General features: G+C 45.9%; 3 protein-coding genes and 1 pseudogene across 3 annotated transcripts in view; 2 read left to right on the top strand and 2 right to left on the bottom strand.

Annotated features, from left to right (window-relative positions):
* Positions 1 to 16629, bottom strand: part of LOC145363664 (uncharacterized) — a 106206-nt gene extending 89577 nt beyond the window's left edge. The window contains exon 1 of the mRNA XM_080218872.1: positions 16595 to 16629. The gene's annotated coding sequence lies outside the window, so the exon portion shown is untranslated. The remainder of the gene's footprint in view (positions 1 to 16594) is intronic.
* Positions 1 to 25919, bottom strand: part of LOC145363570 (uncharacterized) — a 54303-nt gene that overhangs the window by 13161 nt on the left and 15223 nt on the right. The window contains exons 3-7 of the mRNA XM_080218754.1: positions 23423 to 23703; positions 11028 to 11850; positions 10030 to 10067; positions 2564 to 2574; positions 761 to 1606 (exon numbers count right to left, since the gene is read on the bottom strand). Of these exons, the coding sequence (XP_080074880.1) occupies positions 761 to 1606; positions 2564 to 2574; positions 10030 to 10067; positions 11028 to 11850; positions 23423 to 23703 (1999 nt within the window). The remainder of the gene's footprint in view (positions 1 to 760; positions 1607 to 2563; positions 2575 to 10029; positions 10068 to 11027; positions 11851 to 23422; positions 23704 to 25919) is intronic.
* On the top strand, positions 3389 to 6456 carry LOC145363628 (uncharacterized). Its single transcript, XM_080218820.1, has 2 exons — positions 3389 to 3479; positions 4092 to 6456. Exon 2 carries the CDS (start codon positions 4439 to 4441, stop codon positions 5963 to 5965), a length of 1527 nt encoding a protein of 508 aa, XP_080074946.1. The 5' UTR covers positions 3389 to 3479; positions 4092 to 4438; the 3' UTR covers positions 5966 to 6456.
* LOC145363690 (uncharacterized) lies at positions 18174 to 19789 on the top strand (annotated as a pseudogene).

Genomic DNA, 25919 nt, shown 5'->3' with positions numbered 1-25919 from the left:
TGTAGAATCCCTGCAGTACAGTCAGAGGCCATTCTGTCCATCGAGTCTGTACCAAATACAATCCTACCCAGGCCCTATTCCCATAACCAAATGCATTTACTCTGGCTAGTCCGTCTGATACAAAGGGCCAATTTAGCATAGCCAATCAACCTAACCCACACATCTTTGGACTGTGGGAGGAAATCGGAGCATCTGGAGGAAACCCACACAGACACAGGGAGAACATGCAACCTCCACACAGACAGTGACCCAGGCTGGAATTGAACCTGGGTCCTTGGTGTTGTGATGCTGCAGTGCTAACCACTGTGCTGCTGTGCTGTCTTATTTTATAAATACCATGGAAGCAGTTCAGAGGAGGTTTACTAGGCTGATTCTCAATCCAGCAGTGTGAAATGGTAACTCTGTTTCTCTCTCCACAGATGCTGCCAGACCTGCTGCATTTTTCCAGTTTTTTCAGTATTTATTTTAGATCTACCTGAAGTGGGGGGAAAAACACTATTTACTGTCCAGGATAAAATGTTCTTCATCAGCTTTTGTGGATCATTTTGTGGAAATGTGCTCTCCCAGGCTCAAAGAGCATCAGCCCACTGGAAGCAAAGTCGTGAGTCCAGCCAGTCCAGCAGAAAGAAACCCTCCGACCCTCCCATTTCACCAACTGTCAGAATGAACATGGTTCAGTCCTGGATGTGATTAACAGCAACAATAACAGCAGAATCCAACACCAATTATCAATTGTGAACTTGCTGGTGTCTCCGCATACTGGATGACTGAGTGAATCCCTTCCCACACACACAGCAGATGAACGGTCTCTCCCCAGTGTGAACTCGCTGGTGTTGCTGCAGATTGGATGAAGTTTTGAACGTCTTTGTGCAGTGAGAGCAGCTGAACAGTCTCTCCCCAGTGTGAGTGCGCTGGTGGATCATCAGATCCCGAGAACGTTTGAAACCACGTCCACAATCGGAGCATTTAAAGGGTCTCTCCTGGGTGTGAGTGAGATTGTGGCTCAGCAGGCTGGATGAATGAGTGAATCCTTTCCCACACACAGAGCAGGTGAATGGTCTCTCTCTGGTGTGAATTCTCTGGTGTTCCCGCAGGTGGGATGACGTCCTAAATCTCTTTGTGCAGTGAGAGCAGCTGAACGGTCTCTCCCCAGTGTGAATGCGCTGGTGGATCATCAGTTCCCGAGAGCTTTTGAAACCACTCTCACAGTCAGAGCATTTAAAGGGTCTCTCATTGCTGTGAGTGATTTTGTGTTTTGACAGGTTGGATAACTGCGTAAATCCTTTTCCACACACTGAGCAGGTGAATGGTCTCTCTCCAGTGTGAATGCGCTGGTGTCTCTGCAGACTGGGTAAATTAGCGAAGCCATCCCCACACTCAAAGCAGATGAATGCTCTTTCTCCAGTGTGAACCAGTCGATGTCGCTGCAGGTGAGATAACCGAGTGAACCCCTTCCCACACACAGAGCAGGTGTACGGCTTCTCTCCAGTGTGAATACGTCGATGAGTTTGCAGCTCAGGGGGGCTTTTGCAACCCTTCCCACAGTCCCCACATTTCCACGGTTTCTCCATGTTGGAGGCGTCCTTGTGTTGCTCCAGGTTTGACTCTGAGTTGAAGTCTCACACAGAACAAGATTATGATGCCCTGCTGTGATGGTGCAATTTTTTTACAGCTGTGTAACTGAGAAGCTCTTTGCACAGTCAATGCATGGGAAAATCTCAGTTAATTTTGTGTGTGTTTGTGCCAGTCCTGTTCCAGTCACACTGATATTTCAAAACTGCAAAAGCAGACAGGACAGAGAAACATTTCTCCTTCTAGATTCAAAGGCCGATAGAACATAAGAACATAAGAACATAAGAAATAGGAGCAGGAGTAGGCCATCTGGCCCCTCGAGCCTGCCCCGCCATTCAATAAGATCATGGCTGATCTGTCGTGGCTCAGTTCCACTTTCCCGCCCTCTCCCCATAACCCTTAATCCCCTCTCTTATCAAAAACCCATCAACCCGCTTCTTAAAAATATTTAGCGAGGCAGCCTCCACCACTTCAACGGGCAGAGAATTCCAGAGATTCACCACCCTTTGAGTGAAGAAGTTCCTCCTCAACTCCGTTCTGAACCGCCCTCCCTTTATCTTGAGGCTGTGCCCCCTAGTCCTACTGTCTTTTTTGAGCGGGAAGAGTCTCTCCACCTCTATCCTATCCATCCCATTCATCATCTTATACGTCTCAATGAGATCTCCCCTCATTCTTCTAAACTCTAACGAGTACAAGCCTAGTTTATTCAGCCTCTCCTCATAGCTCAACCCCCTCAACTCCGGTATCAGCCTAGTAAACCTCCTCTGCACTCCCTCCAAGGCCAAAATATCCTTGCGCAGGTGCGGCGCCCAAAACTGCACACAGTACTCCAGCTGCGGCCTCACCAATGCCCTATACAGCTGCAGCAAGACCTCCCTACTTTTATATTCAATCCCCCTCGCTATGAAGGCATTCAGGTCCTGATGATTTGAGTGACTGCCAGATGTTGATGTGATGTTTGATTTGAGATTTCTGTCTGTAAAATCCTCACCTTCCGATATCCTGTAAGAGGAGTTAACAAAATTCATCACTTTCAATATAGGATAGAAATTCAGAACAGGCAATTCTAGTTTCTATGGAACATTCTTTCCTTTCTCATTCCCCAAAAGCTGTAAATCTCCATCCCACACATTCTCCCTCCATTCTCACTCTGCTGTATCTAATATTCACCCTCCCAATTCTCCTGAAGGTGCTGATTGAGGCTGATTGACAGATCCATGCTCACTGCTTCCTGTCCTGGACACAGAGAGCTGAAAGTCTCCATGCAGGCTGCCAGACAGATATCTGTCTATCTGACTGGACTGACAATGTGTGGAATATACAGACTGGATTCACTTCCTTTCCCTTCAGTTGCTGCAAGTCCCCAGTTTCCCCCAGAATGAGAAATGGAAAGGGGGAGAAAGGAAAGTGTTTCACTCACAGATGTTGCAGACAGGAGGAAGTTTACAGGGGGTGGGATCTCCGGCGCGCGACCCGGGAGCCCCGCCCCCACCCATTGTTCTCCTCCCGGGAGCCCCGCCCCCACCCATTGCTCCCCTCCCCCTCCTCCTCCTCGAGCCAAGGTTTCCAGACAAGCGGCTGGCGGCTCCGGCCAGAGCGAGAAATCGCTCGGTGATCTCTCCCTCCCCCACGGCCCGGGACTGCGCATGTTCAAGGGAGAGGGGAAGCTGCGCATGTGCAGGGGGTTCCCCATTCCCCCGGCCATTAGGCTGAAGTGTTAACCAATGGAAAGAGTTGGAGGACCGGAAGGAGTCTGGTCCTCCAGCCAATCAGAGCCCCCATTGTCTGAATGCGGAAGTTGGACAATGAGCTTGTTCATTCCTGCCCAGTAAAGCTGCTGCTGCTGCTCTCTCTGAATGAAGATTGAGCTTCAAACAGACTCAAACCTCCTCCTTTCTCCACCATCTGTGAGTAAAACACTTCTTTTCTCCCCCTTTCCATTTTCAGCTTCAATTTTGAACTTCCAGGTCACCAACCGCTGCCTAAATAAAAATCCCCCTCACATTCTTCACGTGTCTGTAACCAGGTAATCCAGTGTATTACACACATCATCAGGCTGCTCATTTATATCCAAATGTAAAACTTTAACGTGGCTGTCAGCTTGAAGATTAATCGTGGATCATTTGCATGAGGCAGCGGGTTCCAGGTAATGACCTTTCTGCACTGAAGTAAAATTCTTCCCCACATCCTTCTCTCCTCCCAATCCAGTAATTCAGTCCCGCATATGGCACAGATTTTAATTCCGAGCGTGTAGGCCGGCCGTTAGTCGTAGATTTTCATATTTCTGTGTCCAATACTGAAAGTAGTCAGTATGGATCCGTTAATCAGCCTGAATCAATAGACTTGGGAGATTGTATATGCAGGAGAGCAGAGTGAGAATTGAGGGAGAGTGTGTGGGATGGAGATTGACAGCTTTTGGGGAATGAGAAAGGAATGAATGTTCCATAGATACTAGAATTGTCTGTTCTGAATTTCTACCCTGTACTGACACTGATGTCTGTTGTAAATTCCTTTCATAGATATCAAGAGGTGAGGATTTACAGACAGAAATTTCAAACTAAACGTCACATCAAGATTTGACAGAGTCATTCGATTTATTGGGACCTGAATATCATCAAGCTTTGAATCTAGAAAAGCAATGTTTCTCTGATCTGTTTGCTTCAGGAGATTTTAAACATCAGTGTGACTGGAACACACCCGAGTGAGGGTGTTCCAGTGCACTGATAGTGGAAAGAGCTTTAACCGGTTACACAGGCTGAAACAACATTGCACTGGTTACAGTGGAGAGAGACCGTACACGTGTTCTGTGTGTGGACAAGGATTCAACTGATCATCAAACCTGGAGAGTCACAAGGACACATGCACCATGGAGAAACTGTGGAAATGTGACGATTGTGGACAAGGATTCATGTTGCCCTGTGATTTGGAAATTCATCAACGCAGTCACACTCGGGAGAGACCCTTCACTTGCTCAGTCTGTGGGAAGGGATACATTAAGTTCTCCCACCTGCTGAGTCACAATCTCACTCACACCAATGAGAGACCCTTTAAATGCTCTGACTGTGGGAGCGGATTCAAAAGCTCTGGAGAACTGGTGTCCCACCAGCGCAGTCACAGTGAGGAGAGACTGTTCAGCTGCTCTCACTGCTCAATGAAATTTAAATGGTCGTCCACACTGCGGAGACACCAGCGAGTTCACACTGGGGAGAGACCGTTCAGCTGCTCCATGTGTGGGAAGGGATTCACTCGGTCCTCTGAACTGCGGGCACACCAACGAATTCACACTGGGGAGAGACCATTCACCTGCAGTGTGTGTGGGAAGGGATTCTTTCGGTCATCCGCCCTGTTGACACACAAAGTCACTCACACCAATGAGAGACCCTTTAAATGCTCTGACTGTGAGAGTTGCTTCAAAAGTTCTCGGGATCTGATGTCCCACCAGCGAGTTCACACTGAGGACAGACCATTCAGCTGCTCTCACTGCTCAATGAGATTTAGATCACCATCAAACCTGCGGAACCACCAGCGAGTTCACTCCGGGGAGAGACCATTCACTTGCTCTGACTGTGGGAAGGGATTCACTCAGTTATCTGCCCTGCTGACACACCAGCGAGTTCACACCGGAGAGAGGCCATTCACCTGCTCTGTGTGTGGGAAGGGATTCACCACTTTATCCAACCTGCTGAGTCATAAAGTCACTCACACCAGTGAGAGGCCCTTTAAATGCTCGGACTGTGGGAGTGAATTCAGAATTTCTGGGGAACTTGTGTCCCACCAGCGCATTCACACTGAGGACAGACCGTTCAGCTGCTCTCTCTGCTCAAAGAGGTTTAAGAGGTCATCCACACTGCAGAGACACCAGCGAGTTCACACCAGGGAGAGACCGTTCATCTGCTCTGTGTGTGGGAAGGGATTCAGTCAGTCATACACCCTGTTGACACACCAGCGTCTTCACACTGAGGAGAGACCATTTACCTGCACCAAGTGTGGGAAGGGATTCACTCAGTCATCCAGCCTGCTGACCCACCAGCGAGTTCACAGCGGGGAGAGACCGTTCACCTGCTCCGAGTGTGGGAACAGATTCACTCGGTTATCCAGCCTGCAGAGACACAAAGTCACTCACTCCCAGGAAAGACCCGTTAAATGTTCTGACTGTGGGAGTAGCTTCAAAATTTCTGAGCATCTGATAGACCACCAGCGCATTCACACTGGGGAGAGACCGTTCAGCTGCTCTCTCTGCACAAAGAGGTTTGGAAGAGCGTGCACACTGCGGAGACACCAGCGAGTTCACACTGGGAGAGACCATTCACTTGCTCTGTGTGTGCAAAAGGATTCACTCGATACCCCAGCTGCTGATGCACAATGTCCCTCACACCCGGGAGAGACCCTTTAAATGCTCTGACTGTGGGAATAGTTTCAAAAGCTCTCAGGAACTGATGATCCACCAGTCCATTCACAGCTGCTGTGTGTGGGAAGAAATTCACCAGTTTATCACTCCTGCTGAGACACCAGCGAGCTCACAAGTGATCACTTGTGGATTCTGCTGTTATTGCTGCTGTTCATCACGTCCAGGACTGAACCCTGTTCATTCTGACAGTGGGTGAAGTGGGAGGGTCGGAGGGTTTCTTTCTGCTGGACTGGCTGGTCTCATAATTTTGCTTCCAGTGGGCTGATGCTCTTTGAGCCTGGGGAAGCACATTTCCACTGAAATGACACACACAAACTGATGAAGGACATTTATTTAATCCTGTATAGTAAATAGTGTTTTTCCTACCACTACAGGTAGATCTAAAATAAGTACATTTGTCTCTGTTCTATTGAGTCTACAGCACAGGGCCAGGCCAGTCAGCTCAATTGGTCTGTGTCAGTATTTATGCTCCATATGAGCCTCCCCCCACCCCCTCTTCATCTCCCCCCACCCCCTCTTCATCTCCCCCCACCCCTCTTCATCTCCCCCCACCCCTCTTCATCTCCCCCCACCCCTCTTCATCTCCCCCCCATCAGCACATCCTTCTATTCCTTTCTCCCTCACGTAAAAGATCTACCTCGTACATCTCCTTTAAACCTTGCCCCTCGCACCTTAAACCTGTTCCCCCTAGTAATTGACTCTTCCACCCTGGGAAAAAGCTTCTGACGATCCACTCTGTCCATGCCTCTCATAATCTTGTAGACTTCTATCAGGTCTCCCCTCAACCTCCGTCATTCCAGTCAAAACAAACCAAGTTTCTCCAACTTTTCCTCATAGATAATATCCTCCACACCAGGCAACATCCTGGTAAATATTTTCTGTACCCTCTCCAAAGCCTTCACATCCTCCTGGTGGTGTGGTGACCAGAATTGAACACTATATTCCAAGTGCGGCCTAACTAGGCTTCTATAAAGTTGTAACATGAGTTGCCAGTTTTTCAACTCAATGCCCCGGCCAATGAAGACAAGCATGGCGTATGCCTTCTTGACTACCTTCTCCACCTGCATTGCCACTTTCAGTGACCTGTGTACCTGTACACCCAGATCCCTCTGCCTATCAATACTCTTAAGGGTTCTGCCATTTACTTTATATTTCTTATTTGTGTTAGACCTACCAAAATGCATTACCTCACATTTGTCTGGATTAAACTCCATCTGCCATCTCTCTGCCCCAATCTCCAACTGATCTCATTGTTTCCAGAGGAGCAGTTGGAGTGGTGATTCAGTGATGAGAGCTTGTCGGGAAGAGGGATTTTTACCTTTTTTCAGAGTTTTTTTCCTAAGCCAGGAGTGTAAAACCAGAAGTAGGCCCCAGTGAGACCTGGGAAGGTTTTTGTTCCTTTAAAAGGTACTTACCTTCAAGGGTTTGACCTCATTGTTTCCAGAGGAGCAGTTGGAGTGGTGATTTAGTGGAGAGAGCTGCCCCATCTGGTAGTTATTTATTAGCTACCAGTCATTAACAAATGAGAAAGCCTTAAATGAGTTATGGTTAATCAATGAATAACAAATCAGTAAAAGATTGAGTTTTATTTGCTGTTGCTGTGTGTATAAAGAATGTGCATGAGGATAAATGTACTGGCAGGAGAGACCTTCAAGCTCTGATTAGCCTCAACATTTGAAACTGTGTAAATAAGGGATTGTACAGAATCAGCTAAAGGGATAGTATGAACCAGTTCTCTTGCATTCCTCTCTAAGAGAAGGTGGTGTCAGTAATTGAGGATCCAGTTAAATCAATCTACTGATCAAATTGACCAATTGTCCTGATACAACAGCCCCAACTCTGACATGAGGTAATCATCACTTTGGGGATAAAAGTAGAATTCTGAAGGTTTTCCTTGCGAGCCAAATATTGAAGACTCCCGAGGCTGAGTTCCAAGGAAATTCCTGTCAGAGAAGGAGCCAGACTCCCGAGGCTGAATTCCTGTGAAAGAAGGAGCCAGAGAGGGTTACGCTTCTACAGACTGATCACCCACATGAAGTTGCAAAAGTCAATGTCTTAAAGCTGTTCAGTAAAACTTTTTCATTCAATAAACTTCTTTTTAAATTTACTATCCAGAGAATTCTGCCTTTACCACAAAGAGGGCAGGGAACAGGCTACAGATGAATTAAAGAGAAACCATTTGTGTCCAGAACGTTGTGAATATCCTTTTACTCTGGTTGTCTTTGATCCTGAAGTCATTTTCAGTTTGGTTTAACTGTGTTCTGTTTCATTAATAAACTTCACTCAGTAAAAATATTTGATTTTTCTGAACTTTTCCTGATGAGATTGATGCACTTTAGGGAAAGTGGGTGAGAGGGATTGGCATGCTCTTTAACAGAAAGTGAGTCTCTCTAAGGTAATTGACAAAGGAGCCAGAGGGAGAGGTAAGTTTTTTTTATTTTTTGATACAGCGAGTTGAACTGATCTGCCTGAAAGCAGATTCAATCGAATCTTTCCAAAGGGTAAAGACTTGGAAGGGAAGAATCTGCAGGGCTGTGGGGAAACAGCAGAGCAGTTGAATAAATCAGAGTCCTTTCAAAGAGCTAGCAGGGACACAATGGGCTGAATGGACTCCTGCAGCCTGTCAATCTCAGCCTCTTGCTTTTGTGCAGGTTAAAAGGGACAGATTTCATTGCAGCCTCTTCCCTGTATGTGTATTTAAAGATGTGGAGATGCTGGCTTGTACTTGGGTAAACACAGTAAGAAGCTTCACAACACCAGGTTAAAATCCAACCAGTTTATTGACAGTAGTCCCACAAGCTTTCGGAATCACTGTTCCTTCGTCTGGTGTGTGGAAGCTTCACTTTAACAATTGAACAGACTTCTCTCCATCCCTCTCAGACCAGGACATGAAGTCACGGCTCTGAAAACGGGGGTAACTTGTAAAACTAACAGCCCTCAGCACCTCTTTATAAACATCTCCCCCGACCAAACTGCCTTCTCAAGACCCCTTTTCAATCCATTAAAAATGTCAAACACCTACATTAGCCAATTCCAATAACTCTTCAATTATAAACTAAAATATACATGAGTTTTTGGGCAATTTAAAAACAAATGAACTACCTACTGAAAGGGTTAACTTTTCTGCAGAATCTAAAGGGGATGGGGAGTGAGCAGAAAACAACCCAGCACACCATCACTTTACACAAGTTTAAAAACTTCCCTAATGAAAAAACAAATTTGATTTTAAACTTCACCTATTAAGTTTGTTATATCCCTCACCTTAATTGAATTTGATCAGTTTTTGTTAGGGATGAGTAACTTCTGTTCTCTATAAACTGGTTCACTCATTTTTGAAAATTCGAGATGGGCTGAGAGAACCAGAACCCTGACTTTATCATCCTTATCCTTTTTCTTTTTTTGCCACCGCTCCCTCTATTTTGATTAAACATTTTATCGTAAAAGTTAAATACTGCGGATGCAGGAATCTGAAACTAAAACAGAAAATGCCGGAACATCTCAACAAGTCTCACAGCATCTGGAGAGAGAACAGAACCAATGTTTTGAGTCTGGATGACCCTTCATCAGGACTCTTAGGAAGTGTCATCTAGATTGCACTGTGGGGTTTCTATGATTCTATGACTCAAAACATTGGTTCTGTTCTTGAATCATTTAATCAATAAGTCTCTTGTTCTTATTTCCAAGTAGCAGGTAAGAGACCTGTCCGGTCCCCACTCAAGCTCTGATTTTTCACTGGCCATGCTTGGGTAGGTTTATAACCATTAGAATCTACTCTCAGAGGGTCCACTTTTCAGTCCACTGCTATTTGGAGTATACCGTCACTTCACCGACTATTGGGTCATAAGTCCCTCAGTTTTAATCACAAATTTAGGATAAATTAATTTAAACACTGCCCGAGAATGCTTCTTAATTCCTTAATCAACTACCTACCACTGTTTGTTGATTGGTCAGACCCCCCCCTTTTTACAGATTCGGGTATCTCAGCCGCTGAACACCAGCCGATCCTGGGATAAGCTTAATTCCAACTCATTTTGAGTAAATATTCTCACCAGGTCCTCTGTCGGGGCTCTGCTAAAGCTTTAATGGTCTGTAATTGCAGAAACTGAGCAGTCACAGGAATGTGGTCAAGATCGTCCAGTCCCATAATGCCTCACATTCAATCTGCAGTCCTTCAGTTATAACAGACTATGTGGCTGTATGTAGCTGTCTCGGCCACGGTCAACCCCAACACTGCCTTCCTGAACTGCTACAATGCCTGAGGTGTAAATGCATCCACAGTGCTGTTAGGGAGGGATTTCCAGCTACACATTCCAGACTTTCACTCGATTGTTGGTGGATACCACATTGATATATTCCATTCAACCACACCCAAGGTGAGTTATCCCAATTTCGTTATTGTCCAGGGCAATATATTCACAATATCTTTAAAACAGAAATTCAACATTCCCATTTGATTTCAGGTATTAACATATTCTGTTAGTTTGTTCTTTATTGTCAATGTCAGGCTGGGGTTGTTCCCCTTGGAGCAAAGGAGGTTGAGGGGAGATTTGATAGAGGTGGACAAGATTCTGACAGGTTTAGACAAGGTGGACAAAGAAAAGTCGTTCTCATTCGCTGATGGGACAAGGACGAGGGGGGACACAGATTTAAGGTTTTGAGTCAGAGATGCGGGGGAGGAATGTGAGGAAGAATATTTTACTGCAGCGAATGGTATTGACTTGGAACCCACTCCCTACAAGGGTGGAGGAAGTGGAAACAATCAATTACAAAGGAAATTGGATGGGCATCTGGGGGGGGTTTCAAACAGAAATACTGACTAAATATCTCTGACCTTCCTAACACCCTGTCACTTTGTGATTCTTGTTAAATCTGATACCAGGTATTCACAACAAAGCTCAGAGCATCATTTAGCCATGAAACCAGCCAGTCCAGAAGAAAGAAACCCTCCCCATTGACCAGCTGTGAGAATGAACAAAATGCAGTCCTGGATGTAACTGAGAGCTGAAACAGTAACAGCAGAATCCAACCCTGAATATCACTCGTGAACTTGTTGGTGTCTCAGCAGCTGGGGTGAAATTCTGAATCCCTTCCCACACTGAGAGCAGATGAACGGCTTCTCCCCAGTGTGAACTCGCTGGTGTGTCTGCAGGTGGGATGAGTCAGTGAATCCCTTCCCACAGTGAGAGCAGATGAACGGCCTCTCCCCAGTGTGAATTCGCTGGTGTGTCCGCAGGCTGGATGACTGAGTGAATCCCTTCCCACACTGAGAGCAGATGAACGGCCTCTCCCCAGTGTGAATTCGCTGGTGTCTCCGCAGGGTGGATGACTGGCTGAATCCCTTTCCACACTCAGAGCAGGGGAATGGTTTCTCCCCAGTGTGAACTCGCTGGTGTCTCTGCAAGTGGGATAACTGAGTGAATCCGTCTCCACACTGAGAGCAGATGAATGGCCTCTCCCCAGTATGAACTCGCTGGTGTAATCGCAGGTTGGTTGAATGAATGAATCCCTTCCCACACTGAGAGCAGGTGAACGACCTCTCCCCAGTGTGAACTCGCTGGTGTGTCAGCAGGCTAGTTGAATGAGTGAATCCCCTCCCACACTGACAGCAGGTGAACGGCCTCTCCCCAGTGTGAACTCGCTGGTGTCTCTGCAAGTGGTATAACCGATGGAATCCCTTTCCACACTGAGAGCAGGTGAATGGCCTCTCCCCAGTGTGAATTTGCTGGTGTCTCTGCAGGTCGGATGAGTCAATGAATCCCTTCCCACACTGAGAGCAGGGGAATGGCTTCTCCCCAGTGTGAATTCGCTGGTGTCTCTGCAGGCTGGATGAGTCAGTGAATCTCTTCCCACACTGAGAGCAGGGGAATGGTCTCTCCCCAGTGTGAATTCGCTGGTGTCTCCACAGATGGGGTAACACAGTGAATCCCTTTCCACACTGAGAGCAGATGAACGGTCTCTCCCCATTGTGAACCCGCTGGTGTTTCTGCAAAGTGGATAACAGAGTGAATCCTTTTCCACACTGAGAGCAGGTGAACAGTCTCTCCCTTGTGTGAATTTGCTGGTGTTTATGCAGATTGGATAAGTCGTTGAATCCCTTTCCACACTGAGAGCAGGTGAACGGTCTCTCCCCAGTGTGAACTCGCTGGTGTTTGCGCAGATTGGATAAGCGGTTGAATCCCTTTCCACATTGAGAGCAGGTGAATGGCCTCTCCCCAGTGTGGCTGCGTCGATGAGCTTCCAGCCGAGACGGGAATCTGTATCTCTTTCCACAGTCCACACATTTCCATGGTTTCTCCATGGTGCAGGTGTCCTTGCCTCTCTTTTGGGTGGACAATCAGTTGAAGCCTCGTCCACACACACAACACGTGTACAGTCTCTCCCCGCTGTGAATGGTGTGATATTTATTCAGGCTGTGTAACTGGTTAAAGCTCTTCAGTCAGTGCTCTGGAACACTCTCACTTGAATGTGGAAGTGTGTTGATGCTTTTCCAGTCACACTGACGTTTGAAATCTTTTCAAATCTCCTTCCAGATTCAATGGCTGATGATATTCAGATCCCAAGGAACATGACTGCCATATCTAGACCTGATGTTTGAGATTTCAGCTTGTGATTCCTCTTTCAATATCCTGTAAAACAAGTTGACACAAGTCATCAGTGTCAGGACAGGATAGAAATTAAGAACAGACAATTCTCGTTTCTATGCAACATTCTTTCCTCTCTCATTCCCCAAAAGCTGTAAATCTCCATGTCACACACTCTCCCTCCATTCTCACTCTGCTGTATCTAATATTCACCCTCCCAATTCTCCTGAAGGTGCTGATTGAGGCTGATTAACAGATCCATGCTCACTGCTTCCTGTCCAGGAGACACACAGCTAAAAGTCTCCATGCAGGTTGCCAGAAGATCTGTGCACATATGACTGGACTAAAAATGTGTGGAATGTACAGACTGGATTCACTTCCTTACCCTTCAGTTCCTGCAAGTCCCCAATTTCCCCCAGAAAGAGGAAAGAAATGGAAAGGGGGAAACATTGATTTCCTCCCAGATGTTGCCCAGAGGAGGAAGTTTCAGCCTGAAGCTCATTGGACAACTCTTGTGACGTCACAACGAAGCTCTGCCTGTATCAGCCAATAGGAATCTCTCTGCTCCACGTGACATCTCCGGATTCCAGTGCACAGGCCCGGGAGCCCCGCCCCCACCCATTGTTCCCCTCCCGGGAGCCCCGCCCCCACCCATTGTTCCCCTCCCGGGAGCCCCGCCCCCACCCATTGTTCCCCTCCCGGGAGCCCCGCCCCCACCCATTGTTCCCCTCCCGGGAGCCCCGCCCCCACCCATTGTTCCCCTCCCAGGAGCCCCGCCCCCACCCATTGTTCCCCTCCCCCTCCTCAAGCCAAGGTTTCCAGACAAGTGGCTGGTGGCTCCGGCCAGAGCGAGAAGCCGCTCGGTGATCTCCCCCTCCTGAGACTGCGCATGTCCAAGGGAGCGGGGAAGCTGCGCATGTGCGGGGCTCTGCCCACCCACTAACCTTCATGCTGAGCTGTTAACCATGGGAAGAGTTGGAGGACCGGAAGGACTCTGGTCTTCCAGCCAATCAGAGTGCGGGCTTTGTGTGAACGAAGATTGAGTTTCAGACAGACTCCACCTTCCCCCTGCCTGCAACATCTGTGAGTAAAACACTTTCTTTTCGCCCCCTTTCCATTTCTTGCAACTGGTTAAAGCTCTTCCCACACTCAGTGCACTGGAACACTCTCACTTGGGTGGGTGTGTGTCTTGGTGCTTTTCCAGCCACCCTGATGTTTCAAATCTTCTGAAGTAGACAGAACAGAGGAAGATTTCTCCTTCTGGATTCGTAGGTCAGTGATATTCAGGTCCTCATGAATTGAGTGACTCTGTCAGATGTTGGTGTGACATTTGGTTTGAGATTTCTGTCTGTAATCCTCACCTTCTAATATTCTGTAAAAAGAATTTACAGAAGTCATCAGCGTCAGTACAGAATAGAAATTCAGAACAGACAATTCAAGTTTCAATGGCACATTCTTTCCTCTGTCATTCCCCAAAAGCTGTAAATCTCCATTCCACACACTGCCTCCATTCTCACTCTGCTATATCTAGTATTCACTCTCCCAATTCTCCTGAAGGTGTTGATTGAGGCTAATTGACAGATCCATGCTCACTGCTTTCTGTCCTGGAGACACAGAGCTGAAAATCTCCATGCAGGCTGCCAGACAGATCAATGCCCATATGACTGGACTAAAAATGTGTGGAATATACACACTGAATTCACTTCAGCATTCTCCAAGGCAGCCTTCACGAAACACGACAGCACAGAGTCGCTGAGCAGAGACTGATAGCCAAGTTCCGCACACAAGGATGGCCTTAACCGGGATCTGGGGTTCATGTCGCACTATTTGTAACCCCCACGACTTGCCTGGGCTTGTAAAATCTCACTTACTGTCCTGCCTGGAGACAATACACATCTCTTTAACCTATGCTAATGCTATCTCCGCTCACATTGTCTGCATCTTTAAGACTTGAATAGCAGGTTGGCTGTAAAGACTTGCATTATAATCCGTATTCTGTAAACTGTGTGTGTCTTTATATGCCCTTCTCTGATCAGAACCTTCCACACACCTGACGAAGGAACACCGTTTCCGAAAGCTTGTGGCATTGCTATCAAATAAACTGGTTGGACTTTAACCTGGTGTTGTGAGACTTCTTACTGTGTTTACCCCAGTCCAACGCCGGCATCTCTACATCATGTTATAACAGTGTCAGGGAATTCATCATTTGAGCAGAGTTTCCACATCCAACTCGACCAGGAGCTGTTTACAGGGGGAGTGGAGGGGGATTGATTGGGGGGGAAGAGTGGGGTGTCTGTCAGTCTGTCTAGGGGCTGTTCACAGGGAGGGAGTGGGGTTTGCCGGGAAGGGTGGGAGAGAACTGACAGGGATATTCAGTAGGAGGGCACTTTGAGAGATTGTGTGCTGAGAGGGATTTGGACGGTGCTGAAGAGGCTTTGGGCAGTGAGGGGGGTATGGACCTGAGAGAGATTTGGAGGAGGATTGAAGAGGGTTTGACAAAAAAATTATCCATCTCAAGATTTAAAGGTTGTAACTAATTTCGCATCAACTGCCTTTTGTAGAAGAGAGTTCCAAACCTCTACCATCCTGAGCAGAGGTGCTTCCTCACCAGGATTTGTGAATCTCAGGGCTTTTCCAGTTACAGTAAGACCTGAAATCTTCTCTCTGACAGAATGAACAAACCTGTAACATTCCACATTCAGACTCTGCTGACATTCAGGTCCTGTTGTGTTGAATGACTCAGTCAGATCACGATGTGATGTTTGATTTGTGTTTCCTGTCTGTCAATTCTCCACTTCCAGCACTCTGTAAATTTACAGAAACCATCACTGTCAGTCCAGGATAGAAATTCACAACATTCTCTCCTCTATAATCACAAACTGTGATTCAATGAGTTCCTGGATGTTTTATCACATCTTTTACATTGCCCCCATCCTCAACCACTAATCAGTCAACACACCAGTCCCATACTGCTTTCCTAGGCCAATTGAAAAGCAAAAAGACTCATCACTTTACAGGATAATGACTGACGGTCAACCAAACAACCTTCATCTGTTGTCAATATTTTAATAGCCAGTGAAAAGAAATATTCAAAGAACAATTACAAAAAAGTATATATTTTAATGTCCAGACAATTTTCCAGAAATTCAGGTTTGAATCCCACAGTCCAAAGATGTGTAGGTTAGGTGGATTACCCATGCTAAATGCACATGGTTACAGGGATAGGGCTGGGAAGTGGGTCAGGGAAGCTGCTTTGTTGGAGAGTCAGTGCATACTTGATGGGGAAAATTCTGCGCTGTAGGCATTCTATGATCCTATGGTGAATGGTATGGTAAATTTTGAATATAATTAAAATCTGGAACTAAAAGCCTACTGATGACCATGAAACGTCCCATCTCGTTCACTAATGTCTTTGAGGGAGGGAAATCTGCTCTCCTTACCTGGTCTAATCTATGTGTGACTCCAGATCCACAGCAATGTGGTTGAGTCTTAAAATGTCCTCTGAAACTCAGTTCAAGAGCAAGTAGGAATGGGTGATGAATGCTGTCCCAGCCAGTGACACCCACAGTGTGAATGAATTAGGAAAAATATCTGCCATCCTTATCCAGTCTGGTCTAACTGTATATCAAGAGCAATGTGGTTGACTCTTAAAATGCCCTCTGAGATGGCCTAGCAAACCACTCAGTTGAAGGACATTTAGGGATGGACAATAAATGCTGGCTCAGCCAGCGACTCCCACATCCCATGGACAAATAAAAAAATTCCTGGAGACGCCAGTCCAATCCGGGAGAGTTGGCAACTGGTCCAGACTCACAGCGCATGCGCCCTGTCGTACATTGTTCCTATAAAGATGGCGGCCGGTAACCCGGGCCTGGAGCCGCTCAGCTCCGACTCTATTCGGTGCCGATTGAAATGGTACCGCAAACATATTATCTGGATTGAGGCATCCACAAGATGTTTATGAAGCCTCCCAGCCCACTCCGCTGCTTCTATCCCTCCCCGGTCACCCAGCGGCTCCATTACTGAACCTCACTCCATTGTTTCTCTCCGGCTCCTCGCAGCTCCAGTCACAGCCCGGAATGCGCATGCCCTAGTCAGAGCCAAGTACCGCGCTTGCGCAAGGCGGCGCTGTAATGTGGATAGGGCATATTCTCATTCGCAGAGAATATTGGGTAATCGCCCCGCCATTCACATTGGTTTTGTTAAATAGAAAATGATTTGTGTACTCCTGGATAGAACAGTTAAATTGCCCTCGCCAATAAGAATGTTGAAATTGGATCAAATGCTTTGAACTTTTAAAGTTAGTACTAACCACTCAGGAAATCCCTTTGCAAACGTTAATTGCTTGAGTGGTCTTTCTCTGGTGTAATTGTGCTCTCGATCAGTAAATGGAAAGACTGAATGAATCCATTTTCACATTCAGCTCGGAAATAATCTCTACCCCAACATTCTCCCTTTCTCTGGATGGGGTAACTATACTCTGCAGTATTGCAGTGCTATTAATACAGTCAGTAAAATATAAACTGTTGTTGGGAGTTTGATTATCTGGTGTCTGAAACCACAAGATTCAATATTTAGCGTCAACAAGATGAACAAAGAAACACACCAGGGTCCAATTCTCCAGCTAGATATTCACAGAAGAAAGTCATCGAGTGGACAGAACAGAGGAAGATCCCAACTTAGGCCGCACTTGGAATATAGTGTTCAATTCTGGTTGCCACACTACCAGAAGGATGTGGAGGCATTGGAGAGGAAATATAAAAGATTGATCAGGATGTTGATTATACAGTAACATACTTCAATGGTGGCTATCTTACCCAGCATTCACAGTGATTCAGAATATGATCCAGCCTCGCAACAGACTTTGCGCATGCGTACTGTAGATCTAAAGTGCATGCGCAGTGGGTGTTGCTGCTGCAGTGGTGTAGTTTTGTCGGCTCCGGGTTTCCAGGGAAACGGCTTATTCTGGAGGGTAATGGAGGCGGCGGGGTGGGTGGGGAGGCTTTATAAGCACCCAATGGATTCAGGAAAACCCGAATAATAAGTGCTCGGTGCCGCGTTCGTAACATTTGGGGCCTCGACCACAGATGCCTGAGTTGGAGGCCCCGAGTTAACGGCAGCCATCTTTACCGGGGCGATGAGCAGCAGGGCGCATGCGCGGTGCCCCCTGTCAGCAGGAGGAGAGAATGTTGTGAATTTCTATCCTGGACTGACAGTGATGGACTTTGGAAACTCCTTTTACAGGGAGTTAGAGGGGAGGATTTACACACAGAAAACCCAACCCAAGAGAAACGTTTCTCGCTTAATATCTATTCTTGACTGAAGGTGATGATTTTTTTTCAGGAAATTTGACGACAAACTTCGAAGGGAAACTCAAACCAGACAGCAGATCAAAACCTGACAGAACCTGAATGTAAGTGTGTCTGTAGAAAAAGATCCAAACACTGGTGTGACTGGAAATAGGAAACAATAATGTCATGGAAGGATTTGCAAAAAACGGATGCAATTTGTGAAAAAGGGATCCAAAACTTCACCACATCCTTGAGTGAAGAAATCCTTCCTCATCTGAGCTTTCTCTCCATTTAAGTGAGAGTGTTCCAGAGCACTGACTGAAGAGCTTTAACCAGTTACACAGCCTGAATAAATATCACACCATTCACAGTGGGGAGAGACTGTACACGTGAGTGGACGAGTCTTCAACTAATTGTCCACCCAAGGGAGAGGCAAGGATACCTGCACCATGGAGAAACCATGGAAATGTGTGGACTGTGGAAAGAGATACAGATTCCCATCTCTGCTGGAAGCTCATCGGCGTAGCCACACTGGAGAGGGGCCGTTCATCTGCTCTCAGTGTGGGGAGGGATTCATTCGGTTCCGCCACCTGCAGTCACACCAGCGAATTCACACTGGAGAGAAACCTTTCACCTGCTCTCAGTGTGGGAAGGGATTCACTCAGTCATCCAACCTGCTGACACACCAGCGAGTTCACACTGGGGAGAGGCCATTCATCTGCTCTCAGTGTGGGAAGGGATTCAACCAGTTATCCATTCTGCTGACACACCAGCGAATTCACACTGGGGAGAGGCCATTCACCTGCTCTCACTGTGGGAAGGGATTCACTCAGCCATCCAACCTGCGGACACATCAGCGAGTTCACACTGGGGAGAGGCCATTCACCTGCTCTCAGTGTGGGAAGGGATTCACTGACTCATCCAGACTGCGGAGACACCAGCGAGTTCACACTGGGGAGAAGCCATTCACCTGTTCTCAGTGTGGGAAGGGATTCAACCAGTTATCCAATCTGCGGACACACCAGCGAATTCACACTGGGGAGAGGCCGTTCACCTGCTCTCAGTGTGGGAAGGGATTCACTGTGTTATCGACTTTACAGAAACACAAGCGAGTTCACACTGGGGAGAGGCCATTATCCTGATCTCAGTATGGGAAGGGATTCACTCGACTATCCCACTTGCTGAGACATCAGCGTGGTCACACTGAGGAGAAACCATTCAGCTGCTCTGCATATGGGAAGGGATTCAGTGATTCAACCAGCCTGTGGAGACACCAGTGTGTTCACACGGGGGAGAAACCATTCACCAGCTCAATGTATAGAAAGGGTTCAGAATTTCATCCCAGCTGCTGAGACACCAACAAGTTCACGAGTGATATTCAGGGTTGGATTCTGCTGTTACTATTTCGGCTCTCAGTTACATCCAGGACTGCATTTTGTTCATTCTCACAGTTGGTCAATGGGGAGGGTTTCTTTCTGCTGGACTGGCTGGTTTCATGGCTTTGCCTCCAGTGGGCTGATGCTCTTTGAGCTTTGTTGCGATATTTAACAAGAATCACAGAGTGACAGGGTGTTAGGAAGGTCAGAGATATTTAGTCAGCATTTCTGTTTGAAACCCCCCCAGATGCCCTTCCGATTTCCTTTGTAATTGATTGTTTCCACTTCCTCCACCCTCGTAGGGAGCGGGTTCCAAGTCAATACCATTCGCTGCAGCAAAATATTCTTCCTCACATTCCACCCCCTGCATCTCTGACCCAAAACCTTAAATCTGTGTCCCCCTCGTCCTTGTCCCATCAGCGAATAGGAGCAGTTTTTCTTTGTCCACCTTATCTAAATCTGTCAGAATCTTGTCCACCTCTATCAAATCTCCCCTCAACCTCCTTTGCTCCAAGAGGAACAACCCCAGCCTGACATTGACAATAAAGAACAAACTAACAGAATATGTTAATATCTAAAATCAAATGGGAATGTTTAATTTCTGTTGTAAAGATATTGTGAATATATTGTCCTGGACAATAATGAAATTGGGATAACTGACCTTGGGTGTGGTTGAATGGAATATATCAATCTGGTATCCACCAACAGTTAGTGAAAGTCTGGAATGTGTAGCTGGAAATCACTCCCGAACAGCACTGTGGGTGTATTTACAGGCATTGTAGCAGTTCAAGAAGGCAGTGTTGGGGTTGACCATGGCCGAGGCAGCTACATACAGCCACATATTCTGTTATAATTGAAGGACTGCAGATTGAATGTGAGGCATTATGGGACTGGACTGTCTTGACCACATTCCTGTGACAGCTCAGTTGCTGCAATTACGGACCATTAAAGCTGCTTAGCAGGGCCCCAACAGAGGACCTGGTGAGAATATTTACCCGGAATGAGTTGGAATTGAACTTATCCCAGGACCGGCTGGTGTTCAGCGCCTGAGATACCCGAATCTGTAAAATGGGGGTCTGACCAATCAACAAACAGTGGTAGGTAGTTGGTTAAGAAATTAAGAAGCATTCTCAGGCATTGTTTAAATTAATTTATCTTAAATTTGTGATAAAAACGGTGACTGATTTGTGACCCGATAGTCAGTGAAGTGACGGTATACTCCAAGTAGCACTGGACTGAAAAGTGGATCCTCTGAGAGTAGATCGTAATGGTTATTATCTTACCCCATCATGGCCAGTGAAAAATCGAGTGGGTACCGGACAGGTCTCTTACCTGCCATTTGGAAACTAAGAACACAAAACCTAGTGATAAAACAGTTCGAGAATAGAGCCATTTCGTGTCTGGATGACACTTCATAAGAGCTCTGATAAAGGGTCATCCAGACTCGAGACATTGACTCTATTCTCTCTCCACAGATGCTGTCAGACCTGCTGAGATTTTCCAGCATCCGCAGTATTTCACTTTTATGATAAAATGAGATTTGGAATCCCCACGGCCCTCCCCCAAAACAGAGGGAGTGGTGGGAGAGGGAAAAAAGGGTAAGAATGAAGAAGTCTGGCTTCTGATTCTCCGAGCCCATGTAGAATTAACAAAATGAGTGAATCAGTTTATAAAGCACAGAAGTTACCATCCCTAACGATAACTGATCAAATTACAATAATTAGGTTGAGGAATGTAACAAAAAAATGAAAAGATGAAGTTTAAAATCAAGTTTGTTTTGTTGTTAGAAAGTTTTTTTTGAAATTATGTAAAATGCCATAATTGAGTGCCAAGTTTTTTCTGCTCACTCCCCACCCCTTTAGGCTCTGTAGAAAAGTTAACCCTTTCAGCAGTCAATTGATTTGTTTTTAAATCACTCGGAAACTCGTGTCTATTTTAGTTTATAATTGTGGATTTATTCGAACCAGTTAAATCTGGAAATTTTACATGTAGCCTGGAGGAATTTGGAATAACTGAGAATTCTGTCGTTGTCACCTCAACCCCAGATAAAGAACAAAAATTTTACAGGTGGTAATGGTAACTCAATAAACTGTTTGTCGATTGAATCGGGCCTGAGTGTTGATTGATTCTTCTGAGTTCATTGCCCCCAACACACTGGGTACATTACCACTGGAGACCAGGTATTGCCAAAACCTTCAGACAACACAAAGACTCACGAAAACCTGTGTCCCAGTTTAAAGTCTTATCTTTTATTTGACCAATGATTGAAGGGAAATATTATTGGACAGTGTAATACCTCTCTGGAAGAGAAGCATCCTGATCTCTGCAATAACTCTGGCGTAAAATGCTTAGGATAGATCAATTATACATTCTTCATGTCAAATTCTCCTGCCTTTCATGAGGTGTGAACCAATCATTTTCTGTACAAAAACATCATGAATTACATATGTAATTTAGCCAATTGCATTTTACCCTTTGACACAATGGAATTTAATCTGTCCATAGAATCCGAATGCTTCTTCCCCCTATTGCTGACTCCACTTCCCCTATTGCTTAGCAACCCCAGATGCTTAGCTGCAAAGGTCAAAGTTAAAGTTTCCACCAGTTCTTACTCTGCCACTGGCCAAACAGACAAATGCAAGTTCTCACGCCTGAGAAGGCACTGTCTTATCTGGACAGTGTGAATCAATCCTATTCATGAAGATGCCTTGAAAATCTTTCTATTAGAAACTTAGCTGATAAACATTGGCACATTTTGTGGCTTTGTTGTTCTGAAGCCTGATTTAAGTGTCTCGGTACCATCATGCCTTACAGCAGCCTGCCTTTGGCTAAATTTACAATTGTTTTTAAAAATACAGCTAACATACATTTTAAAATTGGGTAATTCAGGTTTAAATCAGAATTCTGTGAAATTCAAAGATTTAAACAAGTAATTCTGATTTACTTGTAATTTAGAGATCCAAAAAACTAAATCAGAATTACTTGTTTAAATCTCTTCCTGAATTCACGTGTGTGGACTGTTCCCATGTTAGCTTCTGAGTCATTTAACTCTGCTGGTAGTTCTGTTACTGTCTGAAATGACACATGGTTTAAAATTTCTCAAACCTATCAGCAACTTTCTGCAGCTTCCCATTGCGGAGCTTGGAATATAGCACTTGTTTCAGGAGTCTTGTATGCAGTTTACGGACAAGTTGGCCCACCTATCGCAGCTCGTCAAATGTGACCAGTGCCTCACAACTGGGGGTCTTGGCCTGGGACAGGACACTGACATTGGTATGCCTATCCTGCCAGTGCATTTGCCCCTAAGTTAATTTGAGTTTGTTTATTTGGTTGGTGTCAAAAGAGATTTGCAGGATTTTGCAGAGGCAACGTTGGTGACATCTCTCCAGGGATTTGAGGTGTTTGCTGTTCACTGTCCATGTTTCTGATGGATACAGAAAGGCGGGGACCACAGCTGCTCTGCAGACCACGAGCTTGGTGCTGGATTTGAGGTCTTGGGCTTCAAACACTCTTCCTCAGGTGTCTGAAGCCTGCCCTGGTGCATTGGAGTCGATGCTGGATTTCATCGCCAATGTCCTATGCCGAAAGGAGGCCCCCGAGGTGTGGGAAATGATCCACATTGTCCAGGGACTCACTGTGGATCTTGATGGGTTGGGGAGGAGGGAGCAGGAATGGGCTGGGAGAGAACCTTTGTTTCCCAGATGTTTAGTCCGAGGCCCATTCTCTCACATGCCTCAGTGGATGCTTCAATGATAGTTTGTAGATAAGTTGAAGCTTATTTATTGGTTTCACAAGTAGGCTTGCATTAATGCTGCAATGAAGTTACTGTGAAAATCCCCTAGACCAACCTCTGAGTGTGTGCACAGACACACTCAGGTCATGAACAAAGCCCAGTCCCTCACTCAAACCATATTTTGACAGTTCAAATGCCATCAGTCAAATGCTGGAAAATGGATTAGTGCAAATTTAGTATAGTTTTGTCAGTGCAGACTCGATAGGCTGAAAGGCCTCTGCTGTACTGTATGATTCTATGACTTGTGAGCTTGCTGGTGTTTCTGCAGTTGGGATGAGTGAGTGAATCCTTTCCCACACACGGTGCAGGTGAACGGTCTCTCCCCAGTGTGAACCCACTGGTGTCTCCGCAGGGCAGATGGCACACTGAATCCTTTCCCACACACACAGCAGGAGAACGGCCTCTCCCCAGTGTGAACTTGCTGGTGTCTGTGCAGGCTTGATGACACACTGAATCCTTTCCCACACACAGAGCAAGTGAATGGTTTCTCCCCTGTATGAACTCGCTGGTGGTTCTGCAAATGAAATAACTGAGTGAATCCCTTCCCACACACAGAACAGACGAATGGTCTCTCCCCAGTGTGAACTCGCTGGTGTCTCCGCAGACTGGATAACTGAGTGAATCCTTTCCCACAGTCAGAGCAAGTGAATGATCTCTCCCCAGTGTGAATTCGCTGATGTCTCTGAAAATCAATTATCTGAATGTATCCCTTCCCACACACAGAGCAGGTAAACGGCCTCTCCCCAGAGTGACTGCGCCGATGAATTTCCAGCTGAGATGGAAAACTGAATCCTCTCCCACAGTCCCCACATTTCCACGGTTTCTCCATGGTGCAGATGTCCTTGTGACTCTCCAGGATAAACAATCAGTTAAATCTCATACAGGACACAGGTACAGTCTCTCCCCACTGTGAATGCTGCGATGTATTTTCAGGCTGTGGAACTGGTAAAAGCTCTTTCCACACACAGTGCACTGGAACACTCTCACTCGGGTGTGTCTTTGTCTTCGTGCTTTTACAGTCACATTTATGTTTAAAAAGTTCTGAAGCAGACAGAATAGAAAAATATTTTCCTTCTAGATTTAAAGGCCAATGATATTCTGGTCCTGATCAATCAGATTTTGATGTGACGTTTGGTTTGAGATTTCTGTCTGTAAATCCTCACCTTCTGTTATCCTGCAAAAGCAGAATATAAAAGTCATCACTCTCAGTACAGGATAGAAATTCGGAATAGACATTTCCTTTTTTTAAAGTTTATTCATTAGTCACAAGTAAGGTTTACATTAACGTTGCAATGAAGTTACTGTGAAATTCCGTTAATCGCGACAGTCCCAATAGATATAGAGTAGGAGGATTAGTATGGTAAAGATGTGGGGTTATGGGGAGAGGGCCTGGGAAAGATGCTCTGTTCGAGAGTCAGTGCAGACTCGATGAGCCAAATGGCGTCCTGCACTCTAGGGATGCTATGATTTCCAAAAGGCATTTGACAAGGTACTGCATAAGAGACTGGGACATAAAGTAAAAGCCCATGGAATTGCAGGAAGTGTGTAAACATGGATTGAAAACTGGCCATCACATAGAAAACAGAAAATTGGAATAAATGGGTCATTTTCAGAGTGTAAAGATGTAACTAGTCAAGTACCACAGGGATCAGTTCTTGGCCTGCAATTGTTCATTATTCAATTAGTGATCTGAAGGAAGGAACAGAATGTAAAGTTTCTAAATGATTTGAAGATAGGTGGACAGACATGTTCTGATGAGGAGTTTTTGATTCTGCAATGGGATATAGATGGATGGAGTGACTGTGAAAACCTGGCAAATGGAGTTTAACGTGCGAAAGTGTAGGGTCATGTATTTCAGTAGGAGGAATCAAAAGGGAGATTATCTCTATGGAGAAAGGCCGCAATTGGGCGCCGTACTTACGCAAGGATATTTTGGCCTTGGAGGGAGTGCAGAGGAGGTTTCTAGGTTGATGCTGGAGTTGAGGGGGTTGAGCTATGAGGAGAGGCTGAATAGACTGGACTTGTAATGAGGGGAGATCTCATTGAGACATATAAGATGATGAATGGGATGGATAGGATAGAGGTGGAGAGACTCTTCCCGCTCAGAAAGGACAGTAGGACTAGGGGGCACAGCCTCAAGATAAAGGGGGGGCGGTTTAGAACGGAGTTGAGGAAGAACTTCTTCACTCAAAGGGTGGTGAATCTCTGGAATTCTCTGCCCGTTGAAGTGGTGGAGGCTACCTCGCTAAATATTTTTAAGACGCGGGTTGATGGGTTTTTGATAAGAGAGGGGATTAAGGGTTATGCGGAGAGGGCAGGAATGTGGAACTGAGCCACGACAGATCAGCCATGATCTTATTGAATGGCGGGGCAGGCTCGAAGGGCTAGATGGCCTACTCCTGCTCCTATTTCTTATGTTCTTATGTAATTGAATGAAGTACAGAGGGATCTTGCACATGAATCACAAAAGGCTAGCAGACAGGTCCCACAATAGCCAAAAAGGAAAATGGCATTTTGGACTTTATTGCAAAGGGGTGAACTTTAAAAACAGGGATGTTTTGTTGCAATTGTACAGGGTGTTGGTGAGGCCTCACCTGGAATACTGTGTACATTATTGATCCCCTTACCTAAACAAGGATATAGTAACATTGGAGGTAGTCCAAAGCAGATGCACCAGGTTAATTCCTGGGATTAGAGGGCGGTCCTGCCAAGAGAGAATAAATTGTCTAGGTCTGTATTCATTGAAGTTTTGAAGACAAAGGCATGACTTTATTGAAGCATATAAGATCCTGAGGGGGCTTGACAGGGTGGATGGTGAGATATTTTCACCAGTGGAAGAGTTATGAACAAGCAACAAGATAAAGGGTCGGTCATTTAAACTTGAGTTGCACAGAATTT

This window comes from Carcharhinus amblyrhynchos, unplaced genomic scaffold (genome assembly GCF_965287045.1).
Source record: "Carcharhinus amblyrhynchos unplaced genomic scaffold, sCarAmb.v2.hapA scaffold_39, whole genome shotgun sequence".
Taxonomy (NCBI): Eukaryota; Metazoa; Chordata; class Chondrichthyes; order Carcharhiniformes; family Carcharhinidae; genus Carcharhinus; species Carcharhinus amblyrhynchos.
This window is presented reverse-complemented; position numbering and strand designations above follow the sequence as displayed.

What these genes read in the sequence shown, in the direction of transcription:
- LOC145363628 (XM_080218820.1), top strand. Translation starts at nt 4,439, where the DNA reads ATGGAGAAACTGTGGAAATGTGACGATTGTGGACAAGGATTCATGTTG.